The sequence below is a fragment of the Chionomys nivalis genome, chromosome 11 (assembly GCF_950005125.1).
Source record: "Chionomys nivalis chromosome 11, mChiNiv1.1, whole genome shotgun sequence".
NCBI lineage: Eukaryota > Metazoa > Chordata > Mammalia > Rodentia > Cricetidae > Chionomys > Chionomys nivalis.
Genome location: NC_080096.1, coordinates 16,872,172 through 16,894,580, shown reverse-complemented (window position 1 = coordinate 16,894,580; position 22,409 = coordinate 16,872,172). Strand labels below are relative to the sequence as shown.

General features: G+C 51.6%; 1 protein-coding gene across 1 annotated transcript; it reads left to right on the top strand.

The window, feature by feature from the left end:
• The first annotated feature begins 1,750 nt into the window (after nt 1-1,750).
• Nucleotides 1,751-21,805, top strand: Il22ra1 (interleukin 22 receptor subunit alpha 1). Its single transcript, XM_057785522.1, has 7 exons — nt 1,751-1,799; nt 5,692-5,824; nt 6,577-6,752; nt 10,046-10,221; nt 14,783-14,921; nt 18,672-18,793; nt 20,861-21,805. Exons 1-7 carry the CDS (start codon nt 1,751-1,753, stop codon nt 21,803-21,805), a joined length of 1,740 nt encoding a protein of 579 aa, XP_057641505.1.
• Nucleotides 21,806-22,409: the final 604 nt, after the last annotated feature.

Genomic DNA, 22,409 nt, shown 5'->3' with positions numbered 1-22,409 from the left:
ATGAACTCCGCCTATCAGGAGGAAGCTGCCAAATCTGAGGAACGTAATTTCTACAAATGATGGATATCTGGCTCTTGGGTTAGACAACTTTAGCAGAGGTTCAATGCTAAATTATAACACTGAAAAGAAAATTAGCCTGGCAGTGGTGGCACACACCTTTAATCCCAGTACTCATGAGGCAGAGGCAGGTGAATCTCTGTGAGACCAAAATCAGTCTGGTCTACAGAGCAAGTACCAGGACAGGCTTCAAAGATACACAGAGAAACCCTGTCTTGGAAAAGAAAAGAAGAAAAGAAAATGAAACACAAATCTATATAAGAGAGCCCATTCCCTCTAAAACCCCAATTCCAGGGCTGAGGGCACAGTTCAACGTAATTTTCCGCATTTTCATGTGAGGTGGATGGGTTTGACCCGCTCGGTCGGCAGTTGATAACGGGACCAGGCAAATGTGCTACAGGGCAGGGTCCTTTATCATGTGTGCACCCTAAATGTAGTCCAAATAGACATCTCCTGTCATCACTGGAGCCCAGCCAGAGGAGACAAACATTCCTAACCACTCGAGCAAACCTTCGTTACCACGACATCCATCTTCATTTCCACGGACACTGCTGTCCAGGACTGCTCCTCGTGGTGGCAGAGCTGGGGGAGGCGTTGCAGTGTTCACTGCCCCAACCTAAAGGCCTATATCCTGCCATATCGTGGCCTCTCCAAGGCAGCCGAAAGAATCCCCTGTGCTAGTATTGCTTTTTCTCTGAGCGTCCACGTGCATGTCTGTGCAAGTGGGAGCCCGCACATACGTGTGGCGGCTGGGGAACAGCCTCGGCATCTGCACTCAGTTTTCTTTGAGACAGCATCTCTTGTTGCCCACTGCTGCATTCGCAGGCTATCTGGGCCACCAGTGTCCAGACATCCTCCTGTCTCTGCCTCCCATCCACCCAGAGGAGTGCAGGGACCACAGACACTGGACCTTCATGTCCACCCATGTCCATCCTGCGTCACTGAGGTTGCGGGATCTGAACGCAGGTCTTTCTGCTTGCTTGAAAACACGCAGCCCACTGAGTCATCTCCACTCCAATTTCCCCCTACTTTTTAGAGAGTCTTCATCCAAGATTCAAGTTCAAGATTGCCTGGGCTTCCCACCTCAGCAGCCCTGCCAGGAGGAGGCTGTTCCAAGTGCACTGCTCAGCCTGAGGGGACAGGATAGGTGCAGGAAAAGGAGCATCAAGCTCCCTGCATTTCCTCTTTGGTCAGAGCGCAGCCCAGGAGCCATTGCCGGAGAATGCCCTGGTTTGGCCCCTCATTTGTCCCGGTCTTTTCCTCAGGATAAATCCTCTTGTAATGGAATTATTAGGGCCGTGATATGCACCAGGGGCAGGCTTTGATTGCTGTCTGATAAGAACGTACTTCATCTTTGCCTTTCCCACCTCTGAGCGCACTCATACACCACCAGGGGCCCTGGGATGAATCAGTCACCAGACCAGATAAACAAGCCCTTCTGCTGCCGGAGCCTCCTCTGCACTCAAGAAGGGAACCTCCCTTGGATCTCACCCAGGTCCTGGAATTCCTCAGCACGAGGCTAGGCACCTTTGTACCCCTGCCTAGAGCTCACTCTGCTCTCCTCTCCCCGCCCTTTGCCAGGCGGAGTCAGCTGCCAAAGCGGCAAGACTTCACACACACACACACACACACAGAGCCCAGCCTCCTTGCAGGGTCCAGAGCCGAGGCCCAAAGGGGCCATTGGCGGGAGCCAATGAAGACACTACTGACCATGACCGTCCTAGCTGTGGGATCCCTAGCCGGTGAGTGCTTCCTAACCTGTCCTCAAACCCCCCTACGGCAACAGCCAGGGCGCACACTGGCCTCCTCGTGCCCCAAGTTTCATTTTCTTCCTCGCTGGGGGTTGGGATTTCCTGGAGACAGAGATGGCCTACTCCAGGTAGCCGGAGAGGACAGTAGAGTACCCTAGACCCTGGCTTCCCGAAGGGACTCAATTGACCTTCAAGTATGCAGGCATTGGCCAGCTGTCTGAACCGGGGGTGCTGAGCCCCCATCCCCCAGTAGGTAGAGTCTTGGCCTGGGGGTGGCTAACACTTCATGTTCAGTTTCTGACCAAGGAGGGGACAACAGGCTAGACAAAGCTGGAGTTAGGTCGCTGTCTCTGTCCTTGTCCCCTCAGGCCACTCTGGATGGACCAGAAAAAGCACTTTCCTCCCAAGAGTGCTCAGGTGGGCTGCACTAATGTGCCAGGGTGGACTATGACTGTGGAGTCCGATAAAGTGAGTGTTGGGGTTCATACCTGTGAGAATTTCACATGAGATGTGGGCTTGGTCTGTTCTCCTGAAATGGAACCCAAGAATTCTCTCTCAGAAGTCGGAGCTCAGGCATGATGGAAGAAGTGGTCCAGCATAGTGCAGAATTCGGTCCCTAAAGAGACAAACGCTCTGGCTCCTCTCTCCAAACAGTACAGATGGTCCCTTAGCAGCAGCAGGACTTCCCCACAGTCCTGCCTGTGATGGGCTATGGAGATTCAAAGCAGCATCCCCCTAGTCCCCAAAGCATGTTCTCGTACATCCAACAAATTGTGTGGAGCTGTGGCTCTCCCGACACTTTAAGGGGCGGTGGGGGAACGAATAGAAGCCTGAGGTGACCGGTGCCTAACATTAGCCGCAGACACAGGCTCCTACCCCAGCTCTCAGGCTGGCTCCAGGTCACTGTGGACGTCCACTGTGCGTTTTTCTTTAGCTCCCCTGCCAAGCGCCAACTGATACATTGTTTTTCCACACAAATGTGAAACCTGTCTTTTATAAAGTGGCCAGACAGCCAGACTCCCCACTATACATCTCCTTTCCCCGGGTTTCACAATTGTAGACTTTCAACCAGGAAGTCTAGGAATGGCACTGGTGGGGGAGGGGGAAGCAGATGGATTTAAAGGGGAAAGAAGAGGAGAGAGAGAAGCCTCATTGGACCCCTAAGTTGGGGGGGGCTCTGCCCATGTCAGAAAGCCCACTTCAGGTCCTTGCCACCCCTGCTTCCCTTTAATTCTTTTATTGAGGTGCTCCCAGCCTCTCCCAGCCCAGACATCCAGGACTGTCCCCAGTAGCTGCCTGCTCCACAAACCCCAGCCTTCTCTCATATCTACCCTCTCTCCATGATGGGGCTCACCCCATGTCCCCCCAGAAGCCACTGCTTAAGTCTGTAATACTTCTGCTGGTCTCTCGTCCCAGCCTCCAACCCAGCTCTAACAGAGAACTCTAGAACTGGCCTCGAATGTACCCAGCCCAGGAGGCAATCAGACTGTTAGTCATATCTTGGGGCTCAGCAGCACAGCCACCACACTGGGAACACTTGAACACTGTCCCCAAGGTCCCACTGTCTGGGCTTTCGAGAAGCCTGGAAAACAAAGATTGCCACAGCTGCTGACCCAGGCTGACCCAGATGCAGGGAGGTGTAACCAGGGGACCTGCAGTAACAGGGACGGGCTGTTCCTGTGGGTCTGCCCACCCTCACCCCTGCAGTGCATAGATGTCTCTCGAAAGAACTCTGTAAACTTGGGCTACAGGAATCCTCCCTTCAAGCCCTCTGCCTGTAGTCAGGTGTGGGGGAGGAAGGCCTAGACACGTCAAAGATATATGTCCTCAAGGCCTCCACTCAAACTCCGCACCTGTCCCTTTCCCACCCTCGCCAACCAGGCTGTTCTGATGTGTCAGAGCTAAAGTGACTCTGCTACCACCATCTGCCCCTTCTTCTCACCACAGGCGGGGTCAGGACTGAGGGGAAGGGTCTGTAAGCCCCAGGCTCTTTACTGACAGGAACATCGCTTCTGACGCAGCAAGTCCCTCCCTGGTCTCCCTGAGGACCCAGGCCTGCCTGGTCTTTTCCTTGCCTAAAGCTGAGCAAAAAGCCTGAGCTGGAAACAATAATGGACAGACAGATTCTGTTTGGGTTTGGGATTGGGGTTTAGGGGACTAGGGGTTGAAGCCAGGGCCTCAAGCCTGTTCAGCCCTGTTCTGTCTCTGAGCTACACCCCTAGCACCTGTCGCAAATTCCTCACACTGTCTTCTGTCCTTCTCTCTCCTCCCATCTTCCTTGAACTGGTTTCCTCCCAGGACTCTGACGCCCCCACTTCGCAGAGGTGGAGGAGGACACTGCTCCCCACACAGATTCCTGCTTTCCCAGCCCCTCCCTTCCTCTCAGGCCAGGCAGAGTCCTGTGCAGTGCTGGTCACCTTCACAGACCACGTAGCCCTGGGACCCTGTCAGATGGTAGCTGAGACACCGGTCTATAGCCCCAGATGAGCCTCGGTTGTTCTCATTCATGAAATGGGAACAGTAGTAGTCACCGTCTCGTAGGGTTCGGTGCATGGAGAGGCTTGGGCCGGCGGCTAGCAGCTGGCACGCCCTTCCCAAGCGTCAGCTGCAGCTGTTGTCATCCTTGTCTGTTGCTAAGTAAGTCAAATTGTCCCCGCTCTAGACTTAAGGAAACGAGATCAAATTGCTTAAACAATTTCCCCATGGTGACCTGCCCGTATGTCAGCATCCTGCTCCCTGTAAGGTGTCGGTGTAGACGGTATCTTTGTTGTCCACGGAGGCAACATTGGCTAGTAGGCGGGGGCTGACATGAAAAGAATTCACAGTACCTTCTCCATCACTGTGTGAAGTGGTTGACTTGGGACACGTGTTGTCTTGGGGCTTTTACCTGGAGGACTCTAAAGTCAGGTTAAGGATGCCACCCTCGGTGTTGAATAGTGAATGAGATAGTAAGAAGTATTCACAAGGTGTAAGGAAGTCTGACTGCTCGGCTGCTGCTGGGAGTGGGGGTAGAATTCAATGCACTGTAGCTGCTTTAGGAAACCTCGTGGTAATTCCCTCAAGGGCTAAGAATAAAGGCTGAGCCTCAGCGGCAGAGGGCTCTCCTATCAACGTCTGAGAGTGTGGGTTCCATCCTCAGCACTGCAGAAGAGAAATGAATAGGTAGGTAGGTCGATCGATCAATCGATCGATCAATAGAGTTAAAGATAGAGCTACCAAGACATGTACCCAAGAGAATTATATATGAAATTGTATCCACTCCACATGCACACCCAAGGGAATTAGAAACCCATGTCCACTTAATTTTTTTTTCACAAATGGTCACATCAGCATTGTTCAAAATAGTGGAAAAATGTAAAAACTGTAAATGCAAATGTCCATCAACCGGCGGTAGATAAACAAAATATGATATCTCCATACAGCAGAATATTATTCAATCATAAAAAATAGACAAATACTAATGCATGCTGTGGATGAAACTTGACAACCCTGCTAAGGGAAAGAAGTCAGACACGGGGAAAAGCCAGGGCATAAAGGACTTGAAAATCCAGAACTGGAAAGCCCTAAGAAAAATAAAGCAGATTTGTGATTACCAGGAACTGGGGGGGGGGGGGGGATGGGCTGCGACCACCAAAGATGTAGTTTCTTTTGTGGATAATAAAAACGTTCTAGAATTAGGTAGTCGTGACAGCTGCGCGGGGCAGAATGATCTTAGAAGACAGTGACCTGAACACTTAAATGGCGGATGTTGAGGAGGGCGAACCATGGCTCACAAAGCAGGGAGCAATGGATGGGAGCAGGGAGCAGCGTTGGAGAATGAAGGTGGGGGGAGGGGTCCTCAGTCTGCAAACCCACTGGCTCACCCGGCTCCTGCCTCCTGCAGCTCACACTGCTGAGGACACGTCTGGTCTCCTTCAAAATGTGAAATTCCAGTCCAGCAACTTTGAAAACATCTTGATATGGGAGGGTGGACCCAACAGCACCCTGGACACGGTCTACAGCGTGGACTATAAGAGGCAGGTATCTCATCCAAACCGACCCCCTCGTGACCCTGCTCTGCAGCACCTCCAGGATACCCCCAACTCCAAACGTCCCCACACAGACCAAGCTCTGCTCCCTTACATACAACCAGAGGTACAGGCAATAGAGTCAGACTCTCCGCGTGTGAGAGGCAGCTCCAACCACGTAGCCTTGGGCAGTCAGGGAAGCCTTAGTTTCCCCATTTGTTAAGGGTGGGTAATGGCATCACCAGTACGCATGCCCGCTGTGTGGTGAAGTTCTAATCTAATAACTGGTTGTCATGGGTGAGTCTTGGTCCTCAGAAGCTTCACCCATGCCTCCTGCCTGGGTCTAGTTTCAGCCCATTCACAAGGTCCAGGTCCTTTCTTGGCTCTGCCATTTCAACATGTGGCAAGCCGCACCCTGTCTCTGAGCCTCTGTCTCTGAGCCTGTGAATTAGGGCTCACAGGTTTGGAAAAAGGGGCCGGGTGGCAAGGATCACAGAATATGGACTCAAGATGGCAGGGTTCGGTCTGGCCATCACGTGTTCCCTTCAAACACTGCCACGGTTTTCTCCTCTGAGTACAGTTTCCTCTCTTGAGCACAACACACACTCTTACCTATAAGGACCGTTGTTGTGAGAGCTGACCTCAGTGTCCACACAGACGGCCTCGACGCTGGGTAAACACCAGATGCCCTTATCATCATGAAACCACAGGCCTAGCGGAACTATTCATTCACTGTGTGCCCTGCCGGCCCTCACCTTCAGGTACGGAGACAGAGAGTGGCTGGCCAAGGCAGGCTGCCAACGGATCACCCGGAAGTCCTGCAACCTAACTCTGGAGACGGGCAACCTCACCGAACTTTACTATGCCCAGGTCACAGCTGTGAGCCCAGGAAGTCAAGGAAAGAAGAAAAGTGGCCGCTTCAGCTCACTGCAACACAGTAAGGGAGGGTGTCTGCTCACTTCAGGAAGGGGAGAAGCACGGCTTAGGGGAGGGGCCAGGCTAGCCTGCACATCCAGGGGGATGTGGAGAGGATGGTGCCTGCATTTGGGGTGAAGAGAGTGGATGGGGACCCGGCAAGTCTCTGGCTTTCAGAGGTCATCACAGGCCAGGGCACACCCCAGGAGGTGTTTCTCTACCTCTGCTCAGAACTTCCTAGGTTAGAGGAGGCCCCACCACGTCAGGGGCTCCTGATTCACGTCTCCACTCTCCTGGTACCTCTTGCCCATCCTCTCAGGATATAAAGCCTCCATTTCTTCCTTTGCTGGTAAATCTTAGATAAGATTCAATTCCTCCCTTGGCCACGCCAGTCCTGCCTTTGCTCAGCCCACAGTTGAAACTCTATATTCTATGGGTCTCATTCTCTGCTGGCTCCTGCCTCAGCGCCTCCACTCTTCCCCTCCCCGGGCCTGGGGGCTTAACTCAGCATAGGCTCCGAAGAGAGTCCCTGCCTCCAGCCCTGGCCACCTGATCTCAGCTGGTCAAAGCCAGCTGAGATCTTTATTGACCCTTTATCTTTACTTATTCCCCGTCACAGTGGCCCTCTGATTCAACCAAATGAAACTGAAAAAATATTTGGAAAAAATATTGCATCGGCATAGCCTGCCCACATTCTTCTTGCTTGCTCTCTGGGCGACACACATCTGTTTATATGGCACTTACATAGTATTTGCCATTATCTGTTAACAGTCAACAGAGGAAGCATTTAGGTTGAGCACAGTACTGGGCCACTCTACGCAATGGACTAAGAACTATGGATTGATGCATTGGTGAGGCAATCCAAAACCAATCCCCACAGACACTGACAGACCCTGGGCACTGTTCACGTAGTCTTCACAGCTCAGGCCACAACTAGCAAAGACTGTGTTGACTTATATGTGTATTACTAACCTTCCCAACAAAGGCGTGCACTCCAGGACAGCCTTCAGAACCGACTATGTTCCGTGCCATTAGCAGAGTGCACGGTACATGGAAGAGGCTCCAAATATAGCCACTGAATGAATGAATGAATGAATGAATGAATGAACAAATGAATGAATACCAGGTGCCAAACCCTATGCACACAAAGCACATGGTGACGTCAACTGACTTATGAAGTCACAATTCCCTGTGTTTTGAGACAGGCTTTTAGTCTGAAGCCCTACCTGGCTTGGACATTACTTTGTAGCTCAGGCTAATCTCAAAATAGTAGTGTCCTAGTTTGCTTTCCGTTGCTGTTATAAACACCGACCGAAAGGGAGGCAAGGGCTTATCCAAGGCTCACATATCCAGATCACAGTTCATCACTGAAGGACACAAGGCAGAAACCGTGGAGGAAAGCTGCCGTCCGGCTTGCTCTCAGGCTCACATGCAGCTAATTTTCTCATACAGCCCAGGCCTGTCTGCCTAGGGATGGCACCACCCACAGTGGGCTGGACCTCCTACATCAATTACAGTCAAGAAAATGCCCCACAGACACTCACATAGGCCCATCTGATGAGGGAGGGATTCTGCCTCAGCCTCCTGATCTGGTGTCATGCTCTTGTTTTGGAAGTCCCTATTTCCATATCGTGGTGTCCTGAACTTTGCCTGTGTTATGAAAACATTTTACTCAACCTGGTTTCCCACAGCTACGGAACAACCTACTCGATGGTGGAATCCCGATTCCCTTTTCTTTTTGAGTACATTGATCTCCATTTTTCTCCTTTTTTTAAGATTTCTTCTTTACATTTATTATTTATTGTGTGTGTGTTTGTCTGTCTATCTGTGTGTCCGTGTGTGTGCCTGTGTGTGTCTGTCCATCTGTATGTCAGTGTGTGTGTGTGTGTGTGCATGTGTGTGTGTGTGACTGTGTGTGTCTGTCCATCTGTATGTCTGTGTGTATGTATGTGTGCATGTGTGTGTGTGTGTGACTGTGTGTGTCTGTCCATCTGTATGTCAGTGTGTGTGTGTGTGTGTGCATGTGTGTGTGTGTGACTGTGTGTGTCTGCCCATCTGTATGTCTGTGTGTGTTGAGGTCAGAGGGCAACTTTCAGGAGTTTGTTCTTTCGTTCTATCACGTGGTTCCCGGGGACCGAACTCAGATCATTAGACTTGGTGGCAAGCACCTTTACCCAGCGCAGCCATCTTGCCGGCTCTAGCTCTACTTTTCAGTTCCACTGGAGCAAACATTCTTTGCCTATGATGTTCTAAACCTTGGATGAGGCTTTTGCAAATTAGATTCAGGGTAAGTGGGGTGCACGAACTCCTGAAATTGGATGAAAAATTTTTGTGTGCTTGCATTTTCATGGAGAAAAGAGCCCAAGCAATCACCAATTTATATATATATATAAACATATATAAACATATATATATATATATATATATATATATAGAGAGAGAGAGAGAGAGAGAGAGAGAGAGAGAGAGCACAGGGGCTGGCAACACAGCTCAGTCAGCTCTTGTTATATAACTATGAGGGCTTTAGTTTGAATCCCAGCACCCATGTAAAAATAAAAACATCCAGGCATGGTTGTACTTGGTGTCTTGCCCGTGACCACATCCCTGCAGTGTGGAGACAGGTGGATCCTAGGAACTCAGGGGCCAAGCCAGTTTGAAATGATGAGCTTCCAGTTCAGTGAGAGGACCTAACTCAAGACTCCCAGTGTTCTGACTGGCAAGCTAGCTCAGTAATAAGAGCACTGGCTGCTCTTGCAGAGGACCCAGGTTCAATTCCCAGCATCCACATAGCAGCCCACGACCATCTGAACTCAGTTCCAGGGGACCTGAAACTCTCTTCAATTTCCTTGGGCACCAGGTACACACGTATCACACGTACAAACATGCAGGGGCAACATTCACACATATAGAATAAACCCAATATCCTCCTCTGGCCTCCACATATACACACAGAGACAGACAGACACAGACACACAGGCACACAGACACACATTGTTTTTTAGAAAATTCCATCTTGAGAGAGTGACTCTTGGGCGCAGAAGCAACAGTATTGGGCCTGGTATTATTCAGACTCTGTCATTGATGCCCCCAAAGTCGTCCTTGCAGCAGACTAAGGGGAAGAGTGTTCCAGGCACACTCACCCAGGGGGTGCCGGGGCTAAGATGCACCTTCCCACCGGGTACCTCCCATCCACTCTCTGTCACCCCTGGGCAGGCTCACTCGTGGACACCAGACATACAAAGGCCTCTCTTTTCACGCGCTGAGTTAGTTGCTGCTCCACAAACAGTTCTGAGCTTTTCTCTCTTCCCGTCGTAGCCACCATCAGACCACCAGACGTGACCTGTATCCCCAAAGTGAGGTCCATTCAGATGCTGATCCACCCCACCTTCACGCCCATTCTCTCGGAAGATGGTCACCGGCTAACCCTGGAGGAGATTTTCCACGACCTGTTCTACCGCTTAGAACTCCGTGTCAACCACACCTACCAAATGGTAAATACAGGTCATGCCCCACGCCTCCGCAGGAACCCCCTCCCCTTGCAAGAATATTGGACTGATTTCAGCAAAAGTGATGCGTTATATGAAAGGGCACTTCCTTGGGAGGCTCCTAGATTTCTAGTGGGGTCATGAGCCGTGACCTCCGCCTCTGGGCTTGCACGTACCTTAGCACGTTCAAGGTTCTAACAAGTCCTGCTGAGCCACGACTTCAATTTTGTAACAGGCAAACTTTTCATATTTATTGGACCGGGTTCGTTTTGTTTGTTTGGTACTTTGGTTGGTATTCGTTTGTTTGTTTGTTTGTTTGTTTGTTTGTTTGAGGCAGAGTATCGCTCTGTAATGCAAGATGGTCTGGAGCTCACCACAAACTCATAGCAATCCTCCTGCATCAGCACTAGTATTACAGGCATGTGTACCTGGGCCTGGTTCAGAAAGCTTTATTGTTTTTATTATATTGCCTAAATCATTCAATATCCTAGTGAACAATATGTTTCTATTACTATCCCTGCCCCCCTTTCTCTTGCTCCTCACTCTTTTGATTTTTGAGACAGGGTTTCTCTGTGTAGCCCTGGCTGTCCTGGAACTCACTCTGGAGTCCAGGCCTGCCTCTGCCTCCCAAACCCTGGGATTAAGGGTGTGGCCACCACCTTCCAGTCATTCACCCTCTTTAGAAAATGTTGGTGTGGTGGGGCAGCAGCCATAGCTTTGTTGGTAGAGTCCTTGCCTAGCATGTGTGAAGCTCTGGTTTTGGTTCCCCGAACCAGAGAAACAAAGTGTGGTGGTGTACACTTGTCATCCAGCTCAGAGGCAGAGGCAGGAGGATCAGGAGGAGTTCAGGACCATTCTCAGGCAGCAAGTTTGACACCAGCCTGGCCTGTGTGAGACTGTGTCTAAAAAAGACAGAGAAAGGAAATTAAAATCCTGGAGTCAGCCTGGAAGTGTTTGGGGAAACTGTGTGTAGGGAGTGGTTTAAGACGGGTCCTAAGGACAGGTCAGCACGGCAACTGGCAGACAATATGCAAATGATCTGATCTTGTACACTTCCTAGTGTGTGCCATTAATTCATGACTCAGTTGGTTGAACGTTTATTTCCTCCTCTGCAGTTCTGAAAAAAAATCCCTCAAAGAGTGAATAACCTAGTGGGTGGGGGAGGGGTCAAGACAAGAATTGTAACCGGCAGGGCTGCGAGGCAGCTCGGCACAACCTAAGGGACTGTGGAAAACTCTCAGGTGACCCATGCTACTTTCTGAGGCGTGCAAGAGAGTCACGTACCTTCATCATAGCTTCGTGAGTGGGAGCTGGTGTCTCCATCTTCGAGATGAGAAAACAGGCTCAGAGAGGCCAAGCCACTGGCTGGTCAGGGTTAAGCAGCTCCACAGCTGTGGGCAAAGTCTGCACTTACCCTGGAGGCCTCGTTTGTTGTTGCACCATAGTCAGAAAGAGAAGCAAGACCCCGTACAGTGTTTTTCCAAAGCACAAAGCCGGTCTCTCTGGCTGGGGCGTGTAGCCACGAGGCAGTTTTCTGGCACTTGCCTTGGACCGGTGGCTTCAGAACCTCCCCGGGTAATCACTGGAAGTGCAGCTCCTGGGGGCCCTGGCAGACATAACCTAAGGAACAGAAGGAGTCTCAGGTGTCAGCTGGCAAGGTGGGAGGGGCGTGGCAGAGCAGAGCAATGCAGATCACAGAAAGGGGACCCGGGAAGAGGCCAGGGCCTGACTCAGGCTTCAGGGACATATCCAGTGACTTCCTTCCTCCAGAAGATCACTCCCCAACCCTCACCACTTTCTAGAGAAGCCATCAGCTTACACATCCATCAAGGAATTGATCCATTCGTTAGGTCAGAACCTCCAGCAACCCATCTTCTCTGGACACACCCTCACAGACACCCAGACAGCTTCGCAGTCTCCTAAGTGGCTCTCAATTCAATCAAACTGATGAGATTACCCATCAGGGGCCCCTCCCAGTTTGCAGCTGCCTGGCTGAGACCTGGATTAGAGTGACCATTCCACAGGGGACTGACTCTTCCTTTGCCGCGAAACTTGAGGACCTCGGGTGTGGAGGGACCGTGGAGACAAGCTGGAGGAGCCTGTCGGGACTGTGGGGTGCAGGTGGTAGAGGAATTCTACAGTTGTCATGGGAACAGCGGGAGATAACCTCATCATCAAAGTAGCTCCTGATAAATATTTGGGTTGGACTAGAGATTTTATGGTTCCTGATTTCTAATTTGATTTGCCCTGCGGTCCGTGAGCCTGCTCTATCTGAATTAGTCTTTTTAAGCTCATGAAGGTTTATTTTATGGCCTGCCATCTGCTTGGCTTCTGAAGAAAATAAGTGTGTTTGGAAGGGCAGGGTAGTGTTTTCGACAAACACCAACTAGATAGTGGAGGCTAAGAGAGCACTCCGTCTGTATCTCTTCCGACGGGGGTTGGGGGGCACGGGAGCGGCGGCTGTATTGTTCTTTTAGCTAATCGAACTAACTCCTCAGCTAGGGATGTGAGTTTATTATTTCCCCTTAGTTTTGTGTATCTTTCTCTCATGCATCTTGAAACCTTTATTAAACATATGCATGGTTATTACATCCTTCCTGATAAGCTGGCCTCTAATCGTGATAGAATCCCCCTTTCTGTCTCCTGGGAAAGTCCACTTCCTCGGACATGGATATTGACACTCTAGTCTCCTTATTATATGTGTGGTATATACATGCGTATGTATTTCAAGGTTTATTTACTGTGTATGAGTGTTTGGACTGCACTTATGTCTGCGTATCACGTGCATGCTTGATGCCCCTAGAGGTCAGAAGGAGGCATCAGGTCCTCAGGAACTGGAATTATGGATGGCTGTGAGCCATTATATGGGTGCTGAGAACTGAGCCTGGACTCCGCAAGATCATTGAGTGCTCTTAAACACTGAGCCGTCTCTCCAGGCCCCAAAAGAGAAGCTGGGGAGATGGGCTCTGACATGGGAACTGAACTCTCAGAGTTTTGATTGTGAACCTTAGCTTTTAATGTCTGAGCTATCGATCCAGTCCTCGTGCCTTTCTATAACCATTTTTCTTTAACCTGTGTTTTTATATTTAAAATGCATTAATACAGACACTATTCTGACAGAGTATTCTTTTTGCGGTTTGTATATGTGTGCACGTGTGGGGGCATGCATATGTCACAGCACATGTGTGGAGGTCAGAGGACAATGTGCTGGAATTGGTTCTCCTTCCTCCATGTGGGTCCCAGGGACTGAACTCAGATCCCCAGTTTTGGCAGCAGGCACCTTTACCTGTTGAGCCATCTCACCCCACCCTCATTTATGATGAACCTATTTTCTTTTACGATCTTGAGCACAATTTTATTGTATGTGACACCTAACTCTCTGGTCGTGTTGGGTCACAGTTTTTTCTTTCATTGATATTTTGTAATGTGTACTGGATATTATGAATGCCACATTGAAGGGACTCTGGGTTGTGTGATAACCTCTAAAGGGTGTAGATTCGTCTTTGTTCTTTTGGGGGGGAGGGGGTTGCTGTTTGTTTATTTGTGTGTAAGTCTCCCACTATAGCCCAGGCTAGCCTGGAACTTATTTTGTAACTGGCAGCAATTCTCCTATGTCTGCCTCCCGACTGCCACCACACCCAACTTTCTGTGGTGTTTTGGCTTTACCTCGGCTGGACTTCATGCTCGGGTGTCTCCATCAGTCTTTTACATTCCTTTAGGCGTGGAGGCTGTCTCACACACGCAGTGTGTATGTGAAGGCATCCAGGGATAGAGCTGAGTTCACGCAGAGAACCTGGGCCGCCTCCACACAGTGTTCCTGTCTCTGGTTTGCCAGAGAATTCCCTCTGGGGCTCGCGGCTCCGGAGGACTCCATCTGGGGTAGCTGGCACCCTGTACTTGGGCAGAATTGGTGGTGGCAGAAACATATGTCAGAGAAGGCTCCTCATATACAGAAAATAGAAAGCAGAGAGAGAAGAGAGGAGGGGCCACGAGGGGAGGGCAGAGCCCTGAGCCGGGGGCTGTAGGTGGGGGTTTGACCAGGATGTTGCCTTCTGAATATGGTCGAGTAGCCAAGTCTCTGGAGAAAGATCACAGTGGCACCAAGAAGAATGTGCCAGTGAATGGGGACCAAGCCAGAGATGAGTGAGCAGTCAGGGGCTACTGCAAAGCCCAGGCTGGGGAGAGCAGGGCAGGAGGAGCAGAAGGGTGGAGGAACATAAGAGTCGGGGGAGGGTAGGGGTGATGATGGAGGTGGCAGGGGAGAGGCAGAGATGGTGGCGGCCATCACCCTATCACCCCAGTAGCTGAGAGCTGCAGGCTGCAGAGATGTGACAGACCAGGTGCTAGGAGGAAGGTTCAGAGAGCTTGAGGACTGAATTGAGGATAAAAGATGGGGTGGGGGAGGGGGGGCAGAATGAAGAGCCACCAGTTGAGCTGCCCAGTCTGATGGGGTCATCTGAGTGTCAGGAAGAGGAATGAAGAGGGGCATGTGTGTGTGCACGCGCATGGTGTGTGTGTGTGTGTGTGTGTGTGTGTACAATCACCCTGGGTTCTCTGTCCATTTCAGCACCTTGAAGGCAAACAGAGAGAATATGAGTTCCTTGGCCTGACTCCCGACACAGAGTTCCTCGGGTCCATCACAATTTTGGCTCCCATGTGGTCCAAGAGAAGCGCCCCCTACGTGTGTCAAGTGAAGACATTGCCTGGTGAGTTCAACTGAGGCCTTGGTGGAGGATTGCCGAGTGCCCGGCTTAACCCCCCTCCTTCCTCCCTGTAACCAAGGGGATGCTTGGCGGGACTCTGAGAACCCTTGGAGATTGGTGGTGTCCTAAGATTGATCTTTGTTTATCCACAGCCCGGCTGTCTAATGGGTCCACTTAGTGAATGTTTAATCACTGCCCTCAGCCAACGCCTGGATTTCTTTTCCCTGGCCCAGCTTTCTGTAAACTCTGGCAAAGCATATATAAATTATCAACTCAAGGAACATACACTCAGGGAGGAGGTGTGCAGGGGTGGGGACAGGAAGGACAAACTGATCCTCAGTGTCTTCCAAGCCAGTGAACTATAATGGCAATAACGGTGGCTTGCATTTCTGCTCAGCGGACCAGGGACCATGACTCCTGCACAGTCGGGGCGGGGCGGGGGGGGGGGGTGGGGGGAGGGAGATGCTTTAATCACCTTCATTCTACAGAAGAGGAAACAGGCTGAGGGTGGTAACATCATTTACCCAAAGCCACACACGAAGTGAAGGAGGAAATGAGGCCCAAATCCAGTGACTCTGTTCTACCCGCCATGTTTCTTCTCGGGGAGACGGAGGCCCGCCCACTTCCTCTCGCACATCCTCAGGACTCGGGTTACGGCTCAGTAGCAGAGCACAGGCCAAGTTTGGGGTTCCATCCCGAGCAATGGGAAGCAGGCTAACAAAAACTGCAGAGCATCTGCTCTTTGGTTAGACTCATGTAAGAGTCGTGATGCTTCGAGCTGCCAGGTAGAGCAGGACGGTGACGTCAGTGGGCGGGGTTGACTGTGAGGCTGGGGGCCGCCCGAACCCATCACGTTCAGGAGACTTCCACCAACTATAGTCTCCCTCAGAACTCAGTTTGAGAACTGGACAACGGTGCCTGGCACTGGGTGAAAAATGATCCCGGTCCTCAGCTTTGTCCGGAAACTCAACCCTTCAGAACCTGCAAGACGCTGGCTTCTCTGCCTGAATCCCAGGGCATTATCTGGCAAGAGACGTAACTGGAGGACAGCCAGCCCTGGCCGAAGGCGCGGGGCATGCCCTTCCTTCGTGAGGGACCCGGGTACCAGAATAGAACCTGGCAAGCAGGAGGCTAGGAACAGAAACCACTCTGTGGATGCCAAGCTGGGGCGTGTATAATGTGATCTTTGACCTTCACCCCAACCTCGCTGGATGTGCTTCACCTGTCCCCAGGCACCCCACCCCACCCTGCTTCTGGACAGCCGATGGGCCCCTCCTCACCCACCATCCTGTGGGCTTGACCTCACATGAGCTGGCTTGCAATGCCACACTAGGTTTTGCTTAGATTTGGCTTTCTTGTTATGTTTTAAGACAGGGTCTCCCTCTGTAGCCCAGGCTAGCCTCCAGCTCCTGATCCTCTGCCTCAGACTCTTGAGATGACAGGCATACACCACTTTCACCTGAGATCATTGCTGCTTTCATCTGAAGCTTGCTTTTCTTGGGTGTTTCTTGCCAATGAAACTAAGATGCTTGCTCCTTAAAGAACAAAATATAGTACATACCCTTCCAGCAATTACAAACAATCTGTCGCCGACATACCAGATGCTTTATACATTCTTTCATCTTCATGAATGCATATATTACTTAATTTTTAAAACAACCCCCCCAAAAAATGTTGGTAGCATAATCCTCATTTTATACAGGAGGAACTCTTGCTCAGAGAGGTTAAGTCACTTGTCCTTGGCTACACAGCTGATCAGTGAACCCAGTTAGCTTTGCCTGATGCTAACCACCACCTTACAGTCTAGTGTACAGCTAGCTCCTTCCACTGCAGGCTTGCTCCACGTCTCCATTCCAGAGTGAACCATCCCGCCCTTGACCTTAGTCTAGGTTTGGCCTCTCCCCAGATTCCAGAATCCCCTCTTTATTTCCTCAGGATGCCTGGGAGCTACAGAATACCATCCCAACATGTTGGTGGGGGAAAGGGGTCTCAAAGTTGTCTCACCTTGTTTATTTTACAAATGAGGCACAATTGTACATTGTCTGCGGGGATGCGCTCTGGAGTTGGTACTCTTCTGCTGGGGAGCTGTCTGACCCTGGGCAGGTCACTGAACCTCTCTGGGTCTCATCCTTGTTGCCCTAGAAGAGGAGAGCATCCCTGTCCTTCTGTGTGTCCTGGTGATTTGCTGGGAGAGCCTGGGCGTGCAGGCAACTGTTACGAAGATGCTGGAGCAGAGAGGGCTGCACAGCAGGGAGGATGCTCAGCTCATTGATGGCAAAACGGACCCTAAGGTCCCTGCTCCTCATCTTCAGGTTGCCATTTTCTCACCCTGCCTCCACATGGGTGAAATGACGTATGTAAGCTATCAGGCTGAGGATGTCTGTGTTCCCGTCTTGTCCTGGTACAAAGAGTGATGGCTTCCCACGAACACTGGGCACAGTGTAGAGGTGTTCACGTCATTCACTGTAGCAGTGACAGGGGCCAGCCCATGACTTCAGGCTGGCCAGATCCCCTAAGGCCCCAGGTTGGAGGAGGCTGGAAGTTAAGGTTCTGAGATCTCTACAATATCTGGTAATGGACTCCCTCACTGAAGTCAGCTGGGGCCACAGGGGGCATGGGGCATGAAGGAAAGGAGGCGATGTGGGGGGCCAGGACCCCAGATAATGTAAATAGCTGGTCACCGGAGCTTCCACCAGCCTCTGCCTCCCCAGCTTTTCACAAGTGGCCCTCAGCCTGACCACAGGACAGCACAGGGAAAGAGTCTCAGTACTCTGCCTCTCTCACTTTTCAGAGGCTCTGTGCCCCGCAGGGTCCTCCGCCAATGCCAGAGACAATCTACCCTCTGACCCCCTCAGATCCCAGCCAGTGGGACCCTGCCTGCTCACTACCCTCCTTCCAGAAGCTCTTCCTCTGACACACACAATGAAGAAGCCCCTAGCAACAGTGACAGATCCGTCTGGACTTTCCACATCAGTGGTTCTCAACGCTCCCCCCACCAATGCTATGACACTTAATTACAGCTCCTCATGTCGGGTGACCCCCAACCATGATTATTTCTGCTGCTATTTCATAACTAATTTTGCTACTGTTATGAATCGTCATGTAAATGATGGTCTTAGTTGAGAACCACTCTAGAACCCTTCTAGAGCACACTCTGAATAGGAGACACTTAGAAGTACCAGTGCCTATAACAGAGCTTGTGTCCTGACCAGGCTCACCTGCTGAAGGAAGATATCAGCTAGCATACAGACACTTGGTCCGGAGAGTGACCAGAAAGTGTCTAGATGCGGGGTCTGAACGAGCTGGCCGTGTGGGCTGGGACATCAGTGGGCAGCTGAGGCCCCTGGCTGTATGAGTTGGAACTACACTGAGGAAAGGGACCTGAAGAGAGGCCTTCCCTACATCTCACTGTGCGTCCAGGGCGTCCGCTGTGCTCTAGTGTGTCCGTCCGCTGTGCTCTAGTGTGTCCGTCCGCTGTGCTCTAGTGTGTCCGCTGTGCACTAGTGTGTCCGTCCGCTGTGCTCTAGTGTGTCCGCTGTGCACTAGTGTGTCCGTCCGCTGTGCTCTAGTGCGCCCAGGGCTTTGGGAGAGCTGGGCAAGCCCTCAACCAACCGAGCTACATCCCTAGCAAGACATTTTGCCCTTGAAGGTGGTGAAGAACTTATCCTGACTGTGAGGGTCACATCGATTTTGCTCAGGACGGAGCCCAGAGGTCTCCAAGCCTCACCAGTCTTCCTCTGTTCTCTTCTGCAGACCGGACGTGGGCCTACTCCTTCTCCGGTGCCGTGCTGTTCTCCATGGGTTTCCTCGTCGGCTTGCTCTGCTATCTAGGCTACAGATATGTCACCAAGCCACCAGTGCCTCCTAACTCCCTGGTAAGTCTCCCACCTGGGGTTAGAGAGGGGTATCTTGGGGAGACCCTCCAAGGCCCAGAGCACAGAGGAGGCCCCTGAGCAGTGTAAAGTTCTGCCTCAAAGCAGGTTGGGTTAGAAATAGGGTTCAGCAGGTTCAGGGTGTGTGAAGAAGGTGAACGGTCCGGGCAGTGGGACTGAAAAGGGGGTGCCCTGTGTCTTGAAAGCATCAGGGCCAGATGGGAATGCAGGTCCTGGGGAACATCAGGGGCTGAGCTGTGGGACTCTATAAGGCTGCAGAACACCTAAAGTCAAAGTTCAGTGTGTGAGTACGGTCATGTAACCCCAGGACTACGGGTACTGCTAATACAGAAGAATCTCAAGGTCCAGGTCAGTCTGAGATGCATAGTGAGACTTTATCAGACAAACCTACCCTCACCACGAACCAAGAAAAAGATCAAAAAAAAAAAAAAAAGCAAAGAAATAAATCAAAACTCAGGCAGAGGGATGATTAAACCAGTACTCAGAAGATGGAGGCAGGGAGGCAGGGGAATTGGGATTTCAAGCTCATCCTTAGCTAGAGTGAGTGAGAGCCTGTCTCACAACATGTAACAGGGGCTGGGGACACAGCTCAGTTGGCAGAGTGCTGCCCCTGCATGCACCAGACCCTGGGTTTGACTCCCAGTGCCGTGATCCCAGCACTCATGAAAGGGGAAACAGGAGGAACTCCAGATCATCCTTGGCTATAGACCAAGTTCAAAGCTAGCCTGGGCTACATAAAGCCCTGCCTCAAGAAAACAAAACCAGCCACTCACTGTGGTGCACATCTTTAATCCCAGCACTCAAGAGACAGAGGCAAGAGGATCTCTGTGAGTTCAAGGCTAGCCTGGTCTACATAGCAAGTTCCAGGTCAGTCAGGGCTGCATAGAGAGACCCTGTCTCAAAACAACAACAACAAAATTCAAAACTAAACAAAAGCCCCAGATCTGCCCTGCAAGGCCACCCACTGCCACTTTTTTTTTTCTCATGAGAATCAGGCTTCAGATTGTAACATGAGCTCTCTAATTTCAAATACTCACACCTAGTTTTAGCACTGAGTCCCTAGGGAGTCAGCACACCCCATCAGCGGCCCCACCTGGCTGTGGGCCCAGCCTCTGCTCTAGCAGCAAGGTCACCATCACAGCCTCAGGTTGATCAGTGTGACTCGGGGGGTCAACTCTCCATCTGGGGGGCTCAGATGGCATTCTGCATAGTGCCACAGTCCTGGCTATCCATTGTCTCTCAACCTCTTCCGGTCCTTCCCACATCACCAACCTTTTCCACCTCAGTCCCTCATAGCCATGCAAGCCACAACCTTGAGGAAGCTCAAAATCTGGACCATCTACTGCCTGGGCTGTCAATCACCTGGAGCAAGGAGATCCTAAGTTACTCTACCAGGTGTAACCTTGATTTTACAGACCACAACATCCATTTGCTTGTAGGCCTTGGTTTTTCAAAACATGGTCTCACGATGGAGCCCAGGTTCACCTCAAACTCAAGCTCTTTGTACGTCAGCCTCTCTAGCATGAGATGTCTCAGAGGCTGGGTGCATTCGGAGGGAACCCTGTGGGCAGGGATGAGTTACATACATCTTGAATGGACCCCCCAGTGCCTTGACAACCTACACAGAGGTCCTTGTGTACCCATATCACAAAGCAGAGCATGGAACTGGAGGAATGGCTTAGTGGATAAAGCACTTGCCGTGTAAACATGAAGATCAGAATTAGGATCCCCAAATTCACCTACGTGCTTGGAGGGTGTGGCGGCCCACCCATAAATCTAGTGCCCTAGAGGCAAAGATACGGGATTCTCAGATCAAGGTGGTTAATTAGACCCACCACACTGGTGAGCTCTGGGCTCATCAATATCCTGCCTTGATATAGAAGACGAAGAATGACCAAAGATACTGGGTGTCGGTCTCTGGCTTCCACACGCGTGTGTGTGCACACACACTCAAACACCCATTAGCACACACGTCATGTACAATGTCATAAGAAAAAAAGAAAAGAAAGCAGGACACGTGCTGAAGGGTGGATTCTTGTCTTCCCGCAGAACGTCCAGCGTGTCCTGACCTTCCAGCCCCTACGATTCATCCAGGAGCACGTGCTGATCCCTGTCTTGGACCTCCGAGGCCCGAGCAGTGTCGCTCAACCCATCCAGTACTCTCAAGTGTTGATCCCCGGGCCCAGGGAGCCACCTGGAGCTACACAGCGCCACAGCCTGCCCGAGGTCACCTACATAGGGCAGTCAGATGCCTCCATCCTCCGGCCCACCAACATGCCACCTCAGCAGACATTGTCCCCGCCGTCCTATGCCCCAAAGGCTGTCACTGAGGTCCAGACCCCTTCCTATGCACCTCAGATAGCCTCTGACGCCAAAACTCTGGTCTACTCGCCACAGCAGCTGATGAAGACCCAACCTTCCACCTATAACGCGCAGGACCTTCTGGATAGCTGGGCTGCTTCCTATGCTGTGTGTGGTGAAGACACTGACCAAGACTCCACTCCTGAGGTCATCCCCAGTCCCAAACACCTCAAGTCCAAAAGTCAGCTCCACGAAGACACACTTGCTGAAAGTTGTCTCCCAGGGGACCTTTCTCTGCAGGGAGTCACCTCCTTGGCTGACAAGGAGGTAAAAAGACCAAAATCACTCCCCCCACCTCTGGGGTTTTGCACAGGCAGAGGGCCTGACTTTAAGGCACTGCACAGTGGTGAACCAGAAACACCAGGGTACCTGAAGGGGGCATTATCCCTCCTGTCCTCAGTCCAGATCGAGGGCCACCCTGTCTCCCTCCCTTTGCACACCCATTCCCTCTCATGTTCCCCCTCTGACCAGGAACCAAGTCCCTGGGGCCTGCTGGACTCCCTCGTGTGTCCCAAGGACGAAGGTCTGGAGGCCGAGACTGAACCCAGTGCTGCGGCGTCTGAGCTGGAGCAGCCCACAGAACTGGACTCTCTTTTCAAAGGCTTGGCCCTGACTGTGCAATGGGAATCCTGAAGGGAGATCAAAGCGAGCAGGCCTGGGCACCCTCCTGCCTGACCCCCGCTGACAACCCCACACCCACAGGCTCTAAGGCCCAGCCCCAGGTGGGTACCCTGGTGAGAGCCAGCAAAAGGAAGATTTGGGCCCCAAGTGGGAACGCGAATGTACGGTGAAGGCTCTAAGGGAGAGACGACAGGCGGGCAGCATATTCAAATGGCCTGTGCCACAGAGCCCAGCAGGTAAGACAGATGGAGCTGGGTACTGCAGGAGACCCTCCTGAAGACCCATGCCACCCCGTCCCTCAGCTCCTAGGCCATTGGGCCGGAGGCTGCCTATCTTCACTTGCTTTCTGGCCAGCTTCCTAATCTAATTTAGCCAAGGGTGAGGCAGCCACCTTCTGGGGGGCCCAGAACACCCGGCGCTTCCACCAAGGCCAGAGGCAGCACTGTGGCAAGACTTCCGGGCAGAGTGTGGCTAAGGGCTCACTCCCTGCCACCGGTCCCTTCTTTGCTCTTCTGTGGGAGGCTTTATTCTGGAATGGCTTGTAAATCCATCATAAGATGAAGGGGGTGTCACACAAAACTCTTCTGCGGGCAGTGGTCCAGAGAAAAGCATTTGG

Excerpts from the sequence above, each read along its gene's own strand:
- Il22ra1 (XM_057785522.1), top strand. The coding sequence starts at position 1,751 with ATGAAGACACTACTGACCATGACCGTCCTAGCTGTGGGATCCCTAGCC. Across the intron at positions 1,800-5,691 it reads AGCTGTGGGATCCCTAGCCG|CTCACACTGCTGAGGACACG; the intron begins GTGAGTGCTTCC and ends TGCCTCCTGCAG. Across the intron at positions 18,794-20,860 it reads CAGTGCCTCCTAACTCCCTG|AACGTCCAGCGTGTCCTGAC; the intron begins GTAAGTCTCCCA and ends GTCTTCCCGCAG.